Raw genomic sequence first — 20,552 nt, forward strand, 5'->3', positions numbered from 1 at the left:
CCCTGTGTCAGAATGCTCGCCACAGCCTCGCAGTCCTGCTAGAAGTCGCTGATCGCCACCATCACTAGTAAAAAGTAAAGCAATTAATTTACATGTATTGGGATTTTGTTTAGCAAAGACATGTAGCAGGATACATTTTGGCCTAAATTTATGATGAAATTTGATTTTTACAATTTTTGTACTGGACATGTTTAATAGCAAAAAGTAAAAAATATAGTTTTTTTCTCAAAATTGTCAGGGTTTTTTTTTGTTTAGTTTATAGCACAAAAAATAAAAAACCCACAGGTGATCAAATGCCACCGAAAGAAAGCTCTATTTGTGGGGGAAAAAAGAACGTAAATTTCCTTTGGGTGCAGCGTTGCATGACTGCGCAATTGGCAGTTAAAGTAACGTAGCGCCATATCGCAAAAAATGGCCTGGTCAGGAAGGGGGGTAAATCCTCTGGAGGGCAAGTGGTTAAATACCCAATATCATTGGGGTGTATTAACTATAGACACAGAGAATGTTTACTTTGCTTAGTGAATGTGGTGAATTTCTGTTCACTTTGAATACCCAATTAAAAAAAAACAACAGCAAAGCATTTTTGTTTGCGGATTATTGAATGATTAAACAAACACACCATTCCCATACCAACAACACAAAAATAAACAATTACGTTGATAAGTTAACATTTCCTACTTTTTTAGTATATCAAGCCTTAACGATTTCAAATTATAATAACACTAGAAGCTACAGTATATTCTCCAAAAAATCTAACCGAGACTCAAAAGGATCAGAAGTACATGGCTGAATTAATCCTTCCTGCCTCCCTAGTGTAATGGTTTTCTCTCCTTTCCCAGTCCTCAGTTGAATGTTTTTATCCCCCCCTGTCCCTGATTATGTAAGGCCAAATGTAGGACCATCTGCACAGTAATACACTGTACATTGGATAAAATGCATATTTATGTGAAGATTTTGCTGCAAAATAATTGTTTAGTGTAGTCTGATCCTCTGCCATCTCATGTCTTTGGCCAGCTTTAGCCACACTAACAAGATCAGGATTGTACATACAGAGGTCAAATTATTACAAAATGGACAGAACCATTCTCAGTATCATTATTATATTTGTTCAACAAGAACAAGAAACAGAGGCGTTTATTTACAAAAGCTGTAGAGTGAAAAATCAGGTTCTCTTCTGCATAGAAAGCAATCATCAAGCTTAATTGGACAAGCTGAAGTTAGAAGCTGATTGGTTTCTATGCAGAAGTGAGGCTGATTTTGTACTCTCCAGCTTTAGTAAATAACCCCCATATTCACGGATGCAGAATTAGAACCATACTGACACAACCAGAAACAAGCCTATGGCGACTGCGACCAGAACCATACTGACATAGCCAGTAAAGAAAGAGATTCGGGGAGACAAATAGATAACTAGCTTCTCTAAACTATGTTTCTGATGTATGGACTCAGAGTGGACAAAATGTATTTTAACAGTACTTGAGGCCATCAATGTAAATGCATATACAAGACAGCAACACTAAAGAGTCACTTTGCGCTTGAACTTTTAGGTACACATGGAAATATAGGACAACAATTGTACGCTGTACAATGTGCAGGCAGCTCATCTGCAGCCTTGACAGACTTGGCACACTAAGGCTAGCCATACATTATGCAATTTTCTTTTCTTCAACCTTGGGTTGAAGGAAAGGAAGTTGCTTGGTTTTCCCATCAACACATGTTGATGGGGGAATCCTTTCTGCAGCACTATTGTGTTCTGTCAGTGGGAAGTGCAGGGAGCCTTCCCCACCGGCAGAATACAATGCTCACTGGTGGGGCCATAGCCAGCAGAGATTGCACAAAACAAATCTATAGATCAACTCCAGCACAACCACCCTGCCGACAGATGGATCAAAGTTCAGCTGGTTGCTACTGAACCTAACAAATTTCACTCCCCCTATGGCTGTCTTAAACTACAGCTTATGGTGGCTGTGCAGAGCTCTTTCATTCTCAAAATTGTTGGTATTTCTACAGTTGTTGGTATGTTCATACCTTTTGTATGCCAGTTTAGAACATACATAATCTGTGGTAATGTGTGACCTAAGCAAAGACAATCAGCTGTAAATGTCTAATCAAAGATGCAGCTATGTCACTCTTGGGATCCTGTGCATTTGGTCATCAAAAAGGACTCCCAAACATCCAATTTGTGTGTTTGTATATATATATATCCCAGTAGATCAGCAAGTTTTGAAATACACAGATCAGCCCGTCTGGCACCAACAACCATGCCACGTTCAAAGTCACTTAAATTCCCTTTCTTGCCAACTCTGATGCTCGGTTTGAACTTTAGCAAGTCAGCTGATTAGCAATTTGTGTTACGAAGCAATTGAACAGGTGTACCTAATGAAGTGGCCGATGAGTATATATATATATATATATATATATGCAGTATATATGAAATATTTGCTAAAATGTTGACTCCAGTGTGTAGGCTGCATCTAATGCTTTACTGACAATGTCCTGTCCCGGGGACAATTTAGAGCAGTGATGGTCAATTTACATTGTGGCCCCTGACATTAACATGGTGCCGGACGTTATATTTAGTATATATGCAATGCTACAGGAAACTGTCAGAGACTGTGGACTTCCTGCAGGAGATGATCGGAGATTACAGATGTTCTACCAAAGTGGTTGGAGACTGGAGACATACTTTAGAAGACAGAGACTGGGACCATGTTACATGAGACTGCTAGAGATCAATACCAGTACACCATTACTAGGCAGTGATCCTACCTCTGCTACTGACTATTAGTGTTCGAGGGCTGAACATCAAGTATCAAAGAGCCGCATGTGGCCCTTGGGCTGCAGGGTAGGCACCAGGGCAGTACAGCCATGAAGTATGTGATCCACATTTAGCATGTGTAAAAGCCTTTACTAAAACACCAATTCAGCTGGTGTCTCCAGCATCGCCTACGCTATGCAGCACATGTCATGTTTTTCTTAAAAGAAAGAGTTGTCTCTTCTTTTGGCATCTTATTTATTTATTTATTTCAGGTACTTATATAGAGCCATCAATTTACGTAGTGCTTTACAAATATATTGTACATTCACATCGGCCCCATACTCTCAAGGGGCATGCAATCTAAAGTCTCTAACCTACATTCATACATACACATACTAGGGCCAATTTCGACAGGATCCAATTAACCTACCAGCATGTCTTTGGAATCTTTTAGCGATTTCACCTGGGGGCTTATCAAGATGTTCTGTTTACTGTCAGCAATATTTTCTTTTCGGTTCTTTGATCACAATTTTTACGTTTTTACTCTTTTTTCATCCCCATGTATTATTGTCAAGCAATATGAGAAATAAAACATTCAACATGGTTAATAAGTTGCCAAACCAACCCAAAATGCTTTAGACAAAACAGGTAGTTATCCTTGAGCTGCATTGGCACAGCACATATTACCTGTTAAAAACTAAGAAAATAACAGAGGATGGCCAATTAGAAATAGATTATGGTACCAACAAAGTATTTCCCAGCATGTCCAGATTTAAAGATGAACATATTAGGCCCGCCTTTCTTTACTAAAGCCCCTATTTTTACTATTCCTGAATTCGGGTGATGGATTGCTGGACTGAAAAGCCTGGTGAAAGTTTCAAATAAATTGAATGATTGTTATAGTGTGACAAGTTTCTACTGTCTGCTGGAGCCCCAGTAGTGTTTCTGTGAGAGTCAGCTTTTATGGACTGAAAAAAAGAGAGTCCCAAGCTGTAGAGATTGGTCCACATATGAATTTGTATTTGTCACAATAACATGGTCTATCAACACCTGTACACAAGCTTCAAGACAAGAAAAGGGGAACTGCTCACCATTTAAAAGCCTCAAATACAATTTATTGATCTCTCCAACACACACAGCCCAATCCTTCTGGTCTCCTTATCAAGAGTTGATAGCTAACAGGTTTTGGGAATAGTACACAAATCCCCTTTCTACAATTTAATAGAGACACATTTGTAAACCAGTTTTGATTACACAAATGTGTCAATACATACATAAAAAAAAAACATATATTCAAGAAATTATTTCTTTTGGCTATGTTCATGAAAGCATACCAGGTATACATTGGCACTTTCTCAGAATTATTTTATTGAATCGCATGTAGTAATACATCTAAGTTGGCATGCAAAGCAACTCTTTATTTAAGCAATGTTTTTAGAATTTATTGTCAATATGACATTTTTAGCTAATAAATAACTCATCGGTGCATACTCAGTCTTAACAGGTCAGCCCCCTAACACCCAGTTATTCCCGAGTGCCTCCAACTTGACACTCTATTAGTATCAAAAACTTGAATCCAAGTTGCCAATTACAGCCTGGAGGTGAATGGCATCTTTGCCCTTCCTGTGACATTCATTTGTCACCACTCTCTCCATACATCAGTGGCCAGAGGGAGTGCCTTAGCATCTGACTTTTAGTAAAAGTCAACATATGCATACCAACATCCATGTGATGGCTGCTTAAATGGAACAGTTTGGGGTTGAACTTGAAGATGGTGATATCGTGGACGATGACGGGATCACTATGTTGACATGATTTGGGAAAAGAAAGATTCCCATTAAGATGGTAGACACCTTGGAGAGCTCCAAGGATCATTTCAATTTTACCCATATGCTACATTTTTTTTATAGCTTAGCAAGTGCTATTCTTACATCTACTAATATTATAAAAGATCCTAAACACAAAGAAAGGCATAAACACAAAGCAATCTGTTTACATTTAAACCATGCTTTTTTTTCCTAAAGAAATAACTTGCAAAGTTCAATCCTATTTAATTTCATACAACATAATTAACACATCACATTTAGATGATGCCACTCTTTAAACAAGTCTCAGCATCCATTAAAGCTGCTTATTGTTGTATGGGATTAAGCTGTACACACTTCCAAACAGTCAGAACAATAACATGCAATAATGCTGTCAATACAGCCAGTGTTAAAAATGTGAATTGCAAGTTTAATGTTCCTCTTAGTCGTGTTCTTGTTCAGCTTCTGCAGCCATATAATTATTTCATATATTTTTACCTCCCTATTATCAAACTCACCGCAGGTACCTGTAATTTTTGGCATTTTCTTATTTTACATTAGCTTCTTTTAAATCCTGCTAATGATAGCTCTCTGTACAGAGATTAAGGTTTACAAAAATAAGGAAAGAGAAAAAATATACACAGATTGTAATTTGCGCTCATTAGACATGATTACATTGTGAGATCTACTGACGATTTTCGCTTTGCAATGGCAGATACAACACAAAGGATACTGCAGATTATAACTGCAATTGGACACATTCTATTGTAGTGTGGATTCCTTGGCATCTTCTGTAATTACATATCTACCATCTAATTTCCATTTTTCTTTACTGTTACTAGACCTATGTATTTTATATAAAGTCAATCTGGCCCCATGCCGAGAAGCTTTAGCACTAAACTAGATTAAAGATGTTGTTGTAATTGTCCATAGCCCATACCAACCAACCAAAATCAACCAAAACTGGTTGCAGATTCCCATAATCAAATGCTCATTTCTCCTCTGTAATGATGTACTTTAATTTTGCTTGTTTATTGCCAAAGCTCTCCCTTGATTGCCTGGATTGTAACACTGCAAATGGCATCAGTCAGAAATGAACACTAAAAAAAATTCAAAACCACTCAGTCAGCTTGAGCCATATGCCTAAGGGGTGTCATGGTCTTGATATATAAAATTCATAAATTATATAAAATATACAGCCCCAGTGAAACATTCAGAGCAAAATTGTTCATCCCAAGGGACAGGAAGATTTGCAATAACTCTCTAACTAGTGCATACAAAACAAGTAATGAATAAACAAATTGACCATGAGAAACCTTGGAAATTGGCTCTCCACAAACACCCTTATTGAAGTTCAAATCTTCAAATAAGGTTTTACAATCATTAAACAGAGCAGGAAAACACAATGTGGAGACTCCATATAAGCAATTACATTTAAGTCTGATACACACGATCAGAAAATCGTACGAAAATTACCAATTTCATACGATAATCTGATCGTTAGTACACAGCTTTTGTCGGAAAATATTGGAAGTGAAAAGCACAAAAATGTTTCTTGTACGATACCAGATCGTATGATTTTCATTTAATTAGTACAGTTTTCATACGAATATACAATACAAATACAATACATTACATCACTTCCTAAGTTTTATTCTGTCGTACAAGAATTTTCGTAACTTTAGTAACCTTTTCACTATCGATATGAGTCTAGCATGCAAAAAAAAAAAAAAAGGACGAACATTCATCCGATATTCTCATTGTGTGTACAGGGCATACGTCACTGGACCCAACAAGTGTTCGTCAGCCTACCACAGAACAATAGTCCCCTGAGCATGACTAGGGAAGGACAAATTTCTACACAAAAACCCAGTGTTCATTCAAACTTTGAACCAAGTCAATACAAGTGGAAAAACCAGTTAGTCATTAATCAGATGAAATTGGGATAGTTCATGTTATGGACAGATTCATGAATTGTGTATGGAGATCATAATTATATATCAAATTCCTTTTTGCTTGTTATGTTCCAAGCAAACAATCAACCAGGTTATCAAATACACAATCAGGTTTTAATTACATAAACTATGGGTGGAAATTCTAGATGAAAAGTTTCAATTATATTTAAAGGGAACGATTTATCAATAGAATCTTTCCCATATCTCAGGTCGCAAGTGTCATTTCATGAAAGCACCAAAGGGATATTATACTATACTGCAAAGGACGTGATCAATTCAGATAATGGACTGAAATAAAGTATCTGCATTTGTAATATCATGATAATCTATGAAAAAGGTTTATTCTTTTAATAGATGACATCTTCATAATGGCTGATAATCATAAAGGTCCAATTCTCATTTGAGAAGGATATTTCCCAGTGTTAAAATTAAAGTACCAGGTATTTTATAAAGAAAGATGTCTGTTCTAACAACTTTAATATGACATATATTCCTTTATCACCACGCAAATAAGTTTGCCCCTTGCAGGGAAGTCAGATCCACATTCCTGAGACTTGACTACTCTCTAGTGGCCAGGTAAAGGAACATTTAAAATCAATAACACATTCTGATTGTCCAATTCGAAAGACAGTCAACATTTAGTTTTTGGCCGATTTTGTAGACAATGGACCCAAACAGTATTAAAGCAAAGATGACACTCGGGAAAAAAAAAATCCTTCTTGCTCACACCTGAGAGAGAAACCCTTCTTGCTGACAACTGCTTACACCTGAGAGACATGACCATTGCTGTTATCTAGGAAACAAATAGCCGATTCCTTGCCCGTCTGAGATGCAGCCACCATCTTAACCGATCATACTCCAGAATGCTATCTCTGGGAGGTGGCAAGATCTATGCTAAAGTAACATTAAAAACTTTTCTTTATTCCAAATACCACTAGAATATTATAACTAATGTTTTCATGGTAGTCTGTTACTGGGTATTGTGCATGGTGGTTTAATTTGCTAAGTTTCCCGTATACAGCTATTTTGAATTTCTGAAATTGATCTGTGTATGGTGAGACTGGATGCTAATTTTTTGTAAAGCTGAGGGTCGTTATTATCCATAGAAACTAGAGGTTTTTTTCCATTGATATGCTGCAAGTCTGTTGTCTTTTAGGATGCATTTAAAGTGAATTTCATCTATTGTCATTTCTATCAGAAGTAGCATTCTCCCTTACTTCAGCTGCAGAAGGTAGGAAACTGTTCTGAAAATAAATAGGGTATTTTTCTACCCTTTGGTTAATCAGTTTTTCCACATTTATGGCTATATGCTTTCCTTGTGTTTGCATTTGAAGTTTGAACTTATTTGCATTTAATTGTCATTTACTTTGATCTTGTGTATGAACTACAAAGCACCAGTCAGTTAGTTTTGTATATTTATATATATATATATATATATATATATGTGTGTGTGAATATTCTTGTATATAAACTAATTATCTTTATTTATTAATCAAATTTGTAGATATTTGTTTATCTGGTAAGAGATCACATTAGCTCAAAAGAATTATATTGTGGTTGTATATTTTATTAAGGTGTCTGAATTATTTAATATTATTCCTTAAGTTATTTTGCCATAATGGCTGGAGGCACTGTGTTGTAGGTATATACAGTTGTGTTCAAAATAATAGCAGTGTGTTGAAAAAAGTGAATAAACCTCAAAATCCTTCTAATAGCTTTTTTTCCATACACACAAATGCATTGGGAACACTACACATTCTATTCCAAATCAAAACATGAAGAAAAATATATCAAATTTGTGTTGTTCCTCTAAAAAAATTGAAGAAAAGTGAATATTAGACTGTTCAAAAAAATAGCAGTGTTTGTATTCTTCTTTACAAACTCAAACATTCACTATATAAACTGAAAAATGTTTGAAGATTTTGCTTTCCTTTGAATCACTTAATGAATATTTAGTTGTATAAGCACTGTTTCTGAGAACTGCTGTACATCTGTGTTGCATGGAGTCAACCAACCTCTGGCACCTGTGAACAGGTATTCCAGCCCAGGATGATTGGACTACATTCCACAGTTCTTCTCTATTTCTTGGTTTTGCCTCAGAAACTGCATTTTTGATGTCACCCCACAAGTTTTCTATTGGATTAAGATCCGGGGATTGGGCTGGCCACTCCATAACGTCAATCTTGTTGGTCTGGAACCAAGATGTTGCACGTTTACTGGTGTGTTTGGGGTCGTGGTCTTGTTAGAACACCCATTTCAAGGGCATTTCCTCTTCAGCATAAGGCAGCATGACCTCTTCAAGTATTCTGATGTATTCAAACTGATCCGTGATCCCTGGTATACGATAAATAGGCCCAACACCGTAGTATGAGAAACATCCCCATATCATGATGCTTGTGCAACCATGCTTCACTGTCTTCACAGTGTACTGTGGCTTGAATTCAGTGTTTGGGGGTCGTCTGACAAACTGTCTCTGGCCACTAGACCCAAAAAGAACAATCTTACTTTCATCAGTCCACAAAATGTTGCGCCATTTCTCTTTAGGCCAGTCAATGTGCTCTTTGGCAAATTGTAACCTCTTCAGCACGTCTTTTTTTCAACAGTGGGACTTTGCGGGGGCTTCTTGCAGATAGCTTGGCTTCACATAGGCGTCTTCTAATTGTAACAGTACTCACAGGGAACGTCACACCTTCTTTGATCTTCCTGGAGCTGATTGTTGGCTGAGTCCTTGCCATTTTGGCTATTCTTCTATCCATTGGAATGGTAGTTTTTCGCTTTCTTCCATGTCTTTCAGGTTTTGGTTGCCATTTTAAAGCTTTTTCGATCATTTTAGCTAAGCAGCATATCATTTTATGCACTTCTTTATATGTTTTCCCCTCTCCAATCAACTTTTTAATCAAGGTACGCTGTTCTTTTGAACAATGTCTGGAACGACCCATTTTCCTCAGAATTTCAGAGAGAAATGCACTGTAACCAGCATATACAACATTTGCTGCCTTCCTTCCTTATATAAGGGCAATAATTGCCACCTGTTTTTCAAAGAATGAATGACCTCACTAATAGAACTCCACACTGCTATTATTTTGAACATGCCCCTTTCAATTAGTGATTCAATTACACAGAATCAGCAGCATGCATGTCATGACTGTTGGATTTCTATTACTCTACTACACCTGCTAGTAAATTATTTGCCATGTAGAAATATCATTTCTACCAAAAACAGGTTAGTGATATCTGACTGCTATTATTTTGAACACAACTGTATGTAAGTCAGGCATCGCCCCTTATATTCATAATTCATATTGCTTGTCACTATTACATTAATCACTACCACTACATAAAATCAAAACAGAACAGGGGTATTTTTGTGCCCAACTTTTGGCTACACCAATGCTATTGTTCACCTTTATCCCTCCCACATCTTTTCCAAAGATGCAAGAAATGGTGCAAGTTTGCTTTACTACTATTTATACAGGGTAGAGCCACTGAACCATTGTCTGTGCTCCACAAGGAAATATAGAGAGATCTTATGGTCAGTTCCCCCCAGCCCCCCTAAATACTTATCTGAGCCTTCAATCTCAATGCAGTGCTGTTCCAGAGAGCACTGTCTCCTGGAGGCAGCAGCCTCTAGAGCAGTGGTTCTTAACCTTGTTGGAGGTACTGAACCCCACCAGTTTCATATGCGCATTCACCGAACCCTTCTTAATTGGAAAAATAAAATATGATTTTTAAAATTCAAAACATAGGTATATATTTAGGTATATATTTATACATAGGTGCACAAAATGAACAAAACCGTTAAGAACAAAGAACAAAACCATTAAAACATGATTTTCACACAAAAACAAATACATAATAATGAATATTTACTGCACGAATCATATGAGTCGGGTGTGGGTCTTCACCTCCGCCGAACCCGCGAGACTGACTCACCGAACCCCTGGGGTTCGATCGAACCCAGGTTAAGAACCACTGCTCTAGAGCCTTCCTCTAATTCTGTGAGGAGGAAGCGGGGGGGGGGGGCGGGCTCGACCAAGACGTGTCGGCTTTGGGAGCTAGACACTTTAAGGTTGCTTGGTTTGATAGCATCTCCCTCAAAAGCACCTAGGAGTATATTTTTTTATTTTAATTCCATAGATTGCATATTCCCTTGTCCTCCAAAAACTTGTCTAAAACATTTGCAAAATGCATCCCGAACTGCTAATGAACAGTAACAATTACACTGCTAAATAATTTCAAGAGAATCACCGGGTAAATAAAACTAACAGACACAACAATTATACTGTCAGATTTGCAGAAACAAGTTGGCCTTAAATATTCTGTTCATTATCTCAGTTAAATGCAGTTTTGTGCATCTAGGCATACACGGACAATGATATTTATATTGCAGGACAGCTAAACTGAAACGCCCTAAACAGACATTATTAAAATAACGAAAAACTATATCTAAAGGGCTAATGTAGTCTGTTTTTAAAATGTTTGCAAAACAATGTAATTTGATGTTGTCCTTCTGAAAAAGCACGCTAGCTGCAGTAATAGACAAGATCAAACATACTAATGAATATTATTTTTGATTTCAGAAAAAAATATGGTCCCTAAGCACATTTGACCTTACAAAGCATTCTTCATCGGGGGCTGGAAATGTTAAATGTCAGTCAGACTGAGCTCTTCTAGCACACAAACGTCTTTCACAAGGGGAGTGGGGACATCACTGCTTTGAACATCTAATTATGAGTCTTTTTTTTCCTTTAGTTTTCAGTTAAAGTTTTAGTGTGTGTTTATCATATACTTGTTTACTTTTTCTTTTTTAACATTGCACTTTTATTACAACCAGTGTCTAGATCAGTGAAAGAAGACCTGCTGATGTCCACTATTGACATGTGTTTGGATCTATCAACCCCTGGACAATGTCCTTTGCTGATGAAACACCTAGGTCAGAGCCTAGCAGTGACAGCTACATGGTGTCTCGGTCCAGGGGCGGACTGACCATTTGGAAACTGGGGCACTGCCCGAGGGCCCGGGGTCAGTAGGGGGCCCCATGAGATGCCCCTGGTACCTTTTTCATAGGCTTTTTTGAGTTTGGGCAAGGACACAGGGGCCCCATGATACCCTATTGCCCAGGGGCCCCATGATACCCTATTGCCCGGGAGCCCCATGAGTTGTCAGTCCGCCCCTGTCTCAGTCATTTTCATTTGCAGGTACCTTTCTTCTAATAGAATACTGGGATTTTAATAATTACACTAAGGAGCCTTCCTGTTTTTCATCTACATCCTATGTTGTTTGACCTGGCTGAGAACCCTTTTTGGCAAGGATCGATTTGGGTTTCAGCTTGGAATTCCCTGACTCATTCATGTGTTGTTAGACCTCCTAGTATTAGAGGTCTAATTATCTGGTAAGCGTTTGGTGTGTGTTTTGGTGGTGGAGCACAGAAGGAGTCACTGCAACTGCACCTATTAGAAAATTATTTTGGACTTTTGTATTGCACATTTTATTTGAGTTTATCACAGACTAGTTATATATATTATTTATCACCTTTGGAGAAATATCATGTGCAACTGTTTTTATAGTTATGTTATGCACAATTGCTTTACTAGTAAGTGATGTGGTTTAAAAAGACACCACAAAATTTTTTATTTAACCGCTTGCCCTCCTGACCAGACCATATGGCGCTGCGTTGCTTTAACTGACTATTACGCTGTCATGCAACCCCACATATAGAGCTTTCTTTCAGTGGTATTTGACCACCTCTGCATTTTTTATTTTTTAAACAAAAAAAGACCGACAATTTTGAAAAAAAAAACAATATTTTTGACTTTTTGCTATAAAACATCCAGTAAAAATTAAAAAAAAAAAAAAAATCAAATGTCTTCATAAATGTAGGCCAAAATGTATTCTGCTGCATGTCTTTGATAAAAATAATCCCAATACATATAAATTAATTGGTTTATGTGAAAGTTATAGTGTCTACAAATGGCGGTATATATACTGGAATTTTTATTTTTAATTTTCTTTATACTAGTAATGGCAGTGATCAGCGACTTATAGCGGGACTGCAGCAGGCATTCTGACAACTGACTAACTGCCACTGACATCTCCAGTGACTACTAAAATGCACTGACACCAGGGGCGGACTGACCATTTGGAAACTCGGGCACTGCCCAAGGGCCCAGGCTCAGTAGGAGGCCCCATAAGATGCCCCTGGTACCTTTTTCATAGGCTTTTTTGAGTTTGGGCAAGGACACAGGGGCCCCATGATCCCCTATTGCCTGGGGGCCCCATGAGTTGTCAGTCCGCCCCTGACTGACACTGTACTTATGACACTGGGCAGGAAGGGATTAACATCTGGGGCGGTCAAAGAGTTAACCGTGTGCTGTTTTACATAATGTGCTGTGTGTGCTTTACTAGGGAGACATGCTGTTGTATATTCCTCTGCTGTGCAGAGAAATACACAGCAGCATGTCCTTGCTGGCAGGTGAGAGACCTGTGTTATTTACACACAGGTCTCTCCCCTGTCAGTTCTACACAGTGATTACCGGGTGCCAGCGGGGAATCTCCGTCCGGGACCTGGTGACTGACATGCCTAGCCAGAAATGCAAATATAAGTGAGTTTGCACAGCCCTGCCGCCCTGTAGCAGTAGTTTTACTACAGGGCGGCGGGCAAGTGGTTAAAGGATAAGTTTTTCTTTGGTAACATGTTACATATTCCACCTGTTTTGTAGGGTGGAACATATGACATGTTCCCATAGCTGTGGAGCGCCATGGAAGTTCATTGAAACTTCCTGTCAGAATACCTGCTTGCTCGTACATCCTGAATGGCAGGCAGATATTCTGACAGGTCTGCAGGAGACCTGCATGGCATCAGCGATCTATTGATCGCTGGTGTAATGCTTTCCAGGCTCCTGTAGACAAAAATAATAAATGAACATTTTTTTACCTGCAAAAAAATGTGCATTTATTATTTTTGTCTAAAAAGTGAACTTATCCTTTAAGGCTTATTTAAATGTTATTCTATATTTTATATTTAAATATATGCAAGTGCAGATGTCTAGTCTTTTATTTGTGTTAAAGTGATTATAAACCCTTACCTATACCCAGTGAAGTAACTAGCCTCGAAAACAAGTCCTCCTACATCAGTTGTACCTGATTATTTGCTGCCTTTTGTCCTGTACATCCTTGCAAATCTCAGAGATGAAAAGGATTTTTTACAGAATCACAAAGCAGGGGACGGGGAGCTGCAGTTACACACTGTACATGAGCTCTGACAGCTGATTGGAGGGAAGGGACCCCCCCCCCCTCCCCTTCACACAGCAAACAGGAACAGTGTTGAGGATGTCAATCACATTCTCTGTACTGGAGATCCCTCCCCATCACCTTTTTACTCTTGGTGTCAGAAAAACCTGTCAGAAGTGGCTCTAGCAGAAAATGTACAGTATACAGCAGAGAGAAATAACACTTAGTGCTTTGAAGAGAACACTATAAAAACATGTGCTGTGTTCAAATTTCATGTCTGAGGTTCTCAACCACTTTAGGTTCTTGCACTAAGCACAGATCGCAATTCCCCATTAACCTCCCTAGCAGTATGATTATTTCAGATTTTTGGTACTGAAAGCAGTACCATTATTTTGCATGGAAATATGTAGTTTTTTTTATTGTAGGCTGTAATTTTTGGGAATAACTCACTGAAATCTGTCCGAACAAGAGTCTATTAAACATCCCGGGTATGATAAATTTTGAAACACGAAATCATAAATTATAATTTAATAAATAATCATAAAAAATAATAATATAATAATAATACATTTAATTCAATAATATAATCAAACCAAAAACACTGAAATTTGAAATATAGCATTAAGTTCGCACATCGCTGAGCAAAGTCGCAAAATCATTTTCAGTGTCTGATGACGAATTTTCCCACGAATCATTATCACTCAATTCTGCAAGTGGTTCTGATTTACTATCGCTGTTCTCTAGCTGGTCTAAAACCGCTTTTGACCTAAAGGGATGCTTTTTGGACGCCATGGACTTTTCTCAGTTTCCAGGCAGAAAGAACAGTAAAAATGCAGGCAGGGCACAGGACAAAGCACTCGGGACAAAATGTATGTGAAATGGGTTGAAACAGCAATGTTTTACTATGTAAAATTTGTTTGGAAAAAAATGAAATGTTTTAAAATTGTCAAATTTCCCGCCGCCGGAGGCGGTGCCCGTATGTTCTGACATCACAGGGACCGGAACACAGAAGCCGGATGCCGGCATCGGCTGGAGGAGATGGCCGGGGACGCTGCAGGGGACACATCGCGGGAGCGCAGGACAAGGTAAGCTCTGCAGGGAATCCCTAGGCAGCGCCGCATGGTAAGCCTGAGTGTAGCTCGGGGTTACCGCTTTTGGTACTGACATTTTACCTCGAGCTACACTCGGGAATACCGCTAGGGAGGTTAAAATAACCTGTAGTGAAATAGAGAGTGGCAGCGTTATATAACATCATCTAATTGTAACTCTTACTCTCCCACTCCTGCTACAGTACAAACACATCTATGTGATCCAAGTGCATTCTTGCACCAGTCTGTAAAAAAAAGTGTAACTAAAGGCAAAACGTATTTTTTTTTTTTTTAGTCTTTGGTAGATCGGAGAGGATTAGAACACCGGTCAGCTTTTACTGCTGTCTGAGATTCACTCTTGCTATTTGTCCTGCTTACTGTTATCATCGAAAGTGAAAGTAAAAGCAGGGGCGTCCCTCCGATCCATTATGCTCAATCCGCAGATCCGATCCATCTTGCAGGGATCGTCAGCTTGCTTTAAAACTTTCCTTTTCGTGGAGCTCGTGGAGAGGGTCCGGTGTCACCACATGCGATCAGTGGTGTATTTAGGTTTTGTGCTGCCCTAGGCATCACAAAAATTGTCTGCCCCCACGGACACCGACCAACACAACCCCTCCTTCCCCCTCCCGCGGAGAGAGCTTGACATTGACCAATAACACCGCTGCCCCCCACCCGGGAGAGCCTTCCACTACTCCCACCCCCTTCCTGTGGTGATAGAGAGGCACTAATTTTCACAGCTCCGGACATCCCCAGGAACGTGAGCCAGGCTCTACATACACCATCAAGCATCCCGCAGGCTCTCTCGGATCCCACCTGGTTTCTATGGTGCACATGTACCTTCTTTCATCCCTTCTTCTGGGGGGAGGTGCTGCCCCCCCTGAAAAATGCCGCCCTAGGCAAATGCCTTGTTTGCCTTGTGGTAAATACACCCCCGTGTGCGATAGGTGTCACCTGGTGCGGCTCGCACCCCCGCACCTGCCTAGGGACGCCACTGAGTAAAAGATAATACTAAATTTTGGGTTGATATCAGAACACTAAAAGAAGGGAACTCTTCCATTGGGGACAACCAGTTCTGGTGATCCTGGTGAGACAACAGACACAGATGGCATTAAAAAAAACCTGACAGGGATTATAAAACAAAAATTTTGCCTTTAGTTATACTTTAAATCTTTTTTATAGACATGCTAAAATATGCATTTTAGGCCTATAGAACACATTTAATCCCCAAAACAATATAGATTATGAAAGCAAAGATCCTTTACAATAAAAAGGTGGTAGTTGAAAAGTTTTATGTTGCACAGTATTTATCAAACTTATATTTTTTAGTAAAAAACACAGTAAGCTGTATTTTAGTGCACACAAACACAATACCATGCCCAATTTATGTAAAAAATATAGAGGTTAACATTGTGCTGAGTAAACAGATACCAAAAATGTCAGGACTCAAAATTGTGAGCACTTGTGAAACAACAACCAACTTTGATGCTTAAAGTTTTACATTAAATACCTCTACAGCACATGAAATTAGAGTTAAATGTAAGTGATGCCATAGAATTATTTCTCTCCTTCTGGTGTCGTGGCAATACCTAATAAGCGTCGCTTAGCCTGCATTTATGTACATATGTGGTAGACACACTTTTTTTATCTATTTGCAAGCATGGGTCCTTTAAATTTTTTTTTTTTAAGGTTTTTTTTCTTCCTTTAGGGATGATCACTTTTTAAACAAGGTTTTATTTTTAACTTGGCTGCATTGATATCACCCAAGGCTTTCAAGTCCCCTTGAACTTACTGTAACAAGTGAGCAAAGCAATACAAAAACACTAGACTTTTAAGGAGGAAATAAAAAAAATTGAATCAAGTGCCCCAACTTTATTTTGTAGGTACTTTGTTAAGAAGCACCCTCCTTCTTTCACTGCTAATTCATTAATAGATGCTGCCTGCTACATGTTGTACCATCAGCATTTCTGGTTAAGGAGACGGGTCACCCAAGCTGGTTATCTGTGCACTGGATGACTAGTCTCCTCAACAGCTGCCTTTCCCAAAATTATTCTGCAGAGCACATGCATGTGATGTGGCCCTGCACATTCCACCTTCTTGGTTTGCTGGAGGAAGAAAATCCTGAACCTGGGTGGTGACATTGCCCAGATTTCAAAGAAGATTTTTTTCCCTGAGGACCTAAGTAACTAGAAAAAAAAGAAGGTTCTATACAGTAGTAGGAGAAGGGTTAGAAATCTGACTTGCCCAGAGATGTCAAAGAAATAAAAGAGAAAGTTTATTGAGTTTTACTTGTACACATAAGACCATACAATTTGCTTAAAACGACATAAACATAGCTTTATTATACATACTCATTTAAAATCACTGGATCCCAAAGGATCCTAAAATCATTCTCACTTGTTATATATGCATATAAACTCATCATTCTATAAATAAGCTAATTGTTCAACACCAAAATACTGGCCTAAAAAATTTACATTGACTGATGCACAAGGTCTTTAGGTGATACAACGTGTACATCCTCTCCTTGTCTCATTTTTCTTTGACATTATTGTAATTGCAAATGTTGATACTAGGGCGGTCCTTTTTTTCAGTTGCACAGAGATGGTCAGAACCCATATAGTATACCATGTGACAGTGGTATGTTCCTGCCTAAATACCCATCTAATTAGTTACACGTGTGCTTTTCTGGCCTCGGTGCATTTGACATTTTAGGTAATTAAATAAATAATGAAAAGGAAACTAATAACACAAAACAATGACCAATGTATTTTTTCTATATTGGAACACAGTTACTGCTTTGGCACCAAGAAAGGATATTGGGACATCAAGACAGGGCAGAGCTGACAGTTTGGCATGAAAACACAGTGCATGAGAATAAAGTCATCTAAAGCGGTTTCTAGAGGAAATTCAGAAGTCAAAAATTACTAATGTGTCATAGATTTAAACAAATACAAGCAGTATATGAAGCAGTAGAAGTCATATGGAATATTTCATGGGGGTTGATTTACTAAAACTTGAGAATGCAAAATCTGGAAGCTGATTGGGTTTTATGCAGAGTTCCGTCAGATTTTGCACGCTCCGGTTTTTTAAATCAACTACGTGGTGTTGCAACTTTATCAAGGAATTGAAAGTGGATGAGTGACAACCTAAATCAAAATAACCTGTTTTAAATCATTTAGATTGTTTCAGACATTTTATATTATCAGTGTTATACAGTATGCAATGTAAATGATCCACACTAGGAATTAGGTAGTTTTGCATTATTTACACATAGGGCACTTTTAATATGTTGAGATAATGTTCCTGATGCACAAATAAACCAAACGAATAACGGTAGAGCTGGGTGCAGAGGGTATTTATCTTTAAACCTATTTTGTACACAATGGATGAAGGAATGAGCAGGGGAAGCCCACAAACTAGGGCTGGAATTTACATTTTAAAATGTAATTAGCATAAGCACCTGATTTATTATTTTTTTTATTAGCTTCCTATGGTCCACTTCACACCACCTCTTAGACTGGAAAAGGGAGGACACTCTAAGCCAAGCGGGGGTTTGCTTTGCTGTTGTCAGTCTTAAGCTGGCCATAGATGGATCAAAATTTGGCTGGTTCAGGGACAAATCAATATTCAATCCATTGGCTGCAGCCATTGATAAGTGTAGTTTGACAGCAGATAGTCCCACTTGCGGAATGCACTGTCTCTGGGGGATTCCTTCATCCACTTAGACTGTGTGGATAAAGAAATCCATTTTTTGTTCCTTCAGCTCGCTGACTGAATGAATAAAAAAAAAAAAAGATCCATCTATGACCAACTTAACAATGCTTATATGCTTACTGGATAGAAAAAGCACAGGGATGACTTAATGTTCTTTTTCTACTAATCAACAGTCTTTGTCTTTGACCAAACTGTACTTATTAAATGCAATGGAGAATAATTAAAATACTGAGCTGGCTTTGCTGTGTGGCAAGGTACCTGGATTAGAGGGCTGGGTGGTAAGAATGTATTCCAGTTATGTATTTAGCCTGTTTGCCTAAATTTCACCTTTGGAGATCTTAGCCCTCCCTTTTTATGTTTTATATAGTAAGTGAAAGTCTGACTCTCAGACCCAGCTTTCACTGCTGGCTTTGCTTCTGGCTGTCAGTGATTCCAAGGTAGTACAGCAATCCAGGAGAGGCAAGAATGCTGGAAAAGGGAAGGTGGAGAGTTCTCTTCAGGGCAGTCGTTCTATCAAAAGTAAAGATCCCTCAGAATAATGTCTATGAGTGCATTATAGTAGAATTCCAATTGAAATACTCAATAATAGTACATATTATTTTATTGCACCTTTTTTACCTGTCACTTCATTTAATCCTGACTCAAAGCGCATGGTCTCTAAGAAGTGTTCTAAGATTTTTTCTGGATTTCCAGACATCACTGTATACCTGGAAATAAAATAAAAGTATTTTTTATAATAGACATAAGTAAAAGATATATAGAGCAGCTATTAGATATTATGACTAGAATATAAAAGGCTATATAGACTGTATCTTAGATACTGAGTCATTAGGAGATTTACTGCATGTTAGTCCTTCTGCTCCATATTATATATGAAGAGTTTACATATGTCCTTCATTTTTTCTCTTTGGAATTGTCATATCTTATAAGCTCAACCCTCATCCATATTCAGTATTCTGTATAACTGCAATGTATTTCTGATGTATTATCTACTGTTAGAGTTTGCCAAGATGTTTCCATTACAAAAATAAAATATATTTCTGCTATCACAACTATATCATAATAATAATGTATACCTTCAGTGGGTTGAGTAATATTGTGCTGTTGGAGGATACGCTGTAGTTACAAACAATTCATGTTTTAAACATTTTAGAATTAGATAATCTGCTTTTCATATAGTCAGTATTATTATCCAACCAACTATCTACCCATTGCATTGTGTATGCTGTGGGCTGTCCCATCAGGAAACAATTAAATACAATCTGACTGCCAGCCAGGACCCAAGGGCAAGAACTATTCCTGGTCCATGAACAGATGTATTATTTGATTTTTCTCTATGTAAACTTCAATAGACTATATTGTCCAGATTTTAAACTTACAAAGTGTTAATGTAGTATTATATGACATTGTCAACATTTTGTGAATGGCAATAACACTTAAAGGAGGAAGACCCACACAAACTTAGAATGTTCCTAAATTCTATAGAAAGAACTTTCAGATCAAATCAGAAATCCCAAATAGATTATATTACAGAGGAAAATAATGGTATTTGCCTGATAATATAAAGGTGATGTAATGATTTTCATATTATGTATATATACAAAATATAAACTGAATTACTAATTCCACCAATTCTGCCATTGCCTCAGCTTCTTATTGGTTAGACTTAACACCAAGAAGTATATGTACTGAAAAGAAACTGATAAAAAACATATGTGATTTCATAACTTAAAACTTGGCATTTAATAATATCTGTTAATGATTCCAGGATGATTTACAACAAATTTGCAAGAGTGGTAAAATGAGACTTCAAGATAATCACTTCAATTTATGTATAGGCTAACTGACTGAGCAATATTTGGGGATTGCTAGACTAAAACTTCAGCAAGTTTATTCTTAAACTGCATTAAGCAATGCTTATGTCCAAAGCCCACCTAATCCATAGAAATCGTTGATGTACTTTGGTCAGGTCAATTAAGAAATGTTTTCTAATTGGTCATTA

General features: G+C 37.9%; 1 protein-coding gene across 4 annotated transcripts in view; it reads right to left on the minus strand.

The window, feature by feature from the left end:
* Positions 1 to 20,552, minus strand: part of RAPGEF4 (Rap guanine nucleotide exchange factor 4) — a 451,555-nt gene that overhangs the window by 130,868 nt on the left and 300,135 nt on the right. For 3 of the 4 annotated variants that reach the window (XM_089690492.1, XM_089690490.1, XM_089690493.1), the window contains 2 exons: positions 19,160 to 19,257; positions 17,654 to 17,732 (listed from right to left, as the gene is read on the minus strand). In XM_089690492.1, coding sequence (XP_089546618.1) covers positions 17,654 to 17,732; positions 19,160 to 19,257 — 177 coding nt within the window. The remainder of the gene's footprint in view (positions 1 to 17,653; positions 17,733 to 19,159; positions 19,258 to 20,552) is intronic. The other variant, XM_089690491.1, reaches the window with a different exon arrangement.

Source organism: Staurois parvus, unplaced genomic scaffold (assembly GCF_062004578.1).
Source record: "Staurois parvus isolate SC_StPar_1 unplaced genomic scaffold, SC_StPar_1.0 ptg000530l, whole genome shotgun sequence".
NCBI classification, from domain to species: domain Eukaryota; kingdom Metazoa; phylum Chordata; class Amphibia; order Anura; family Ranidae; genus Staurois; species Staurois parvus.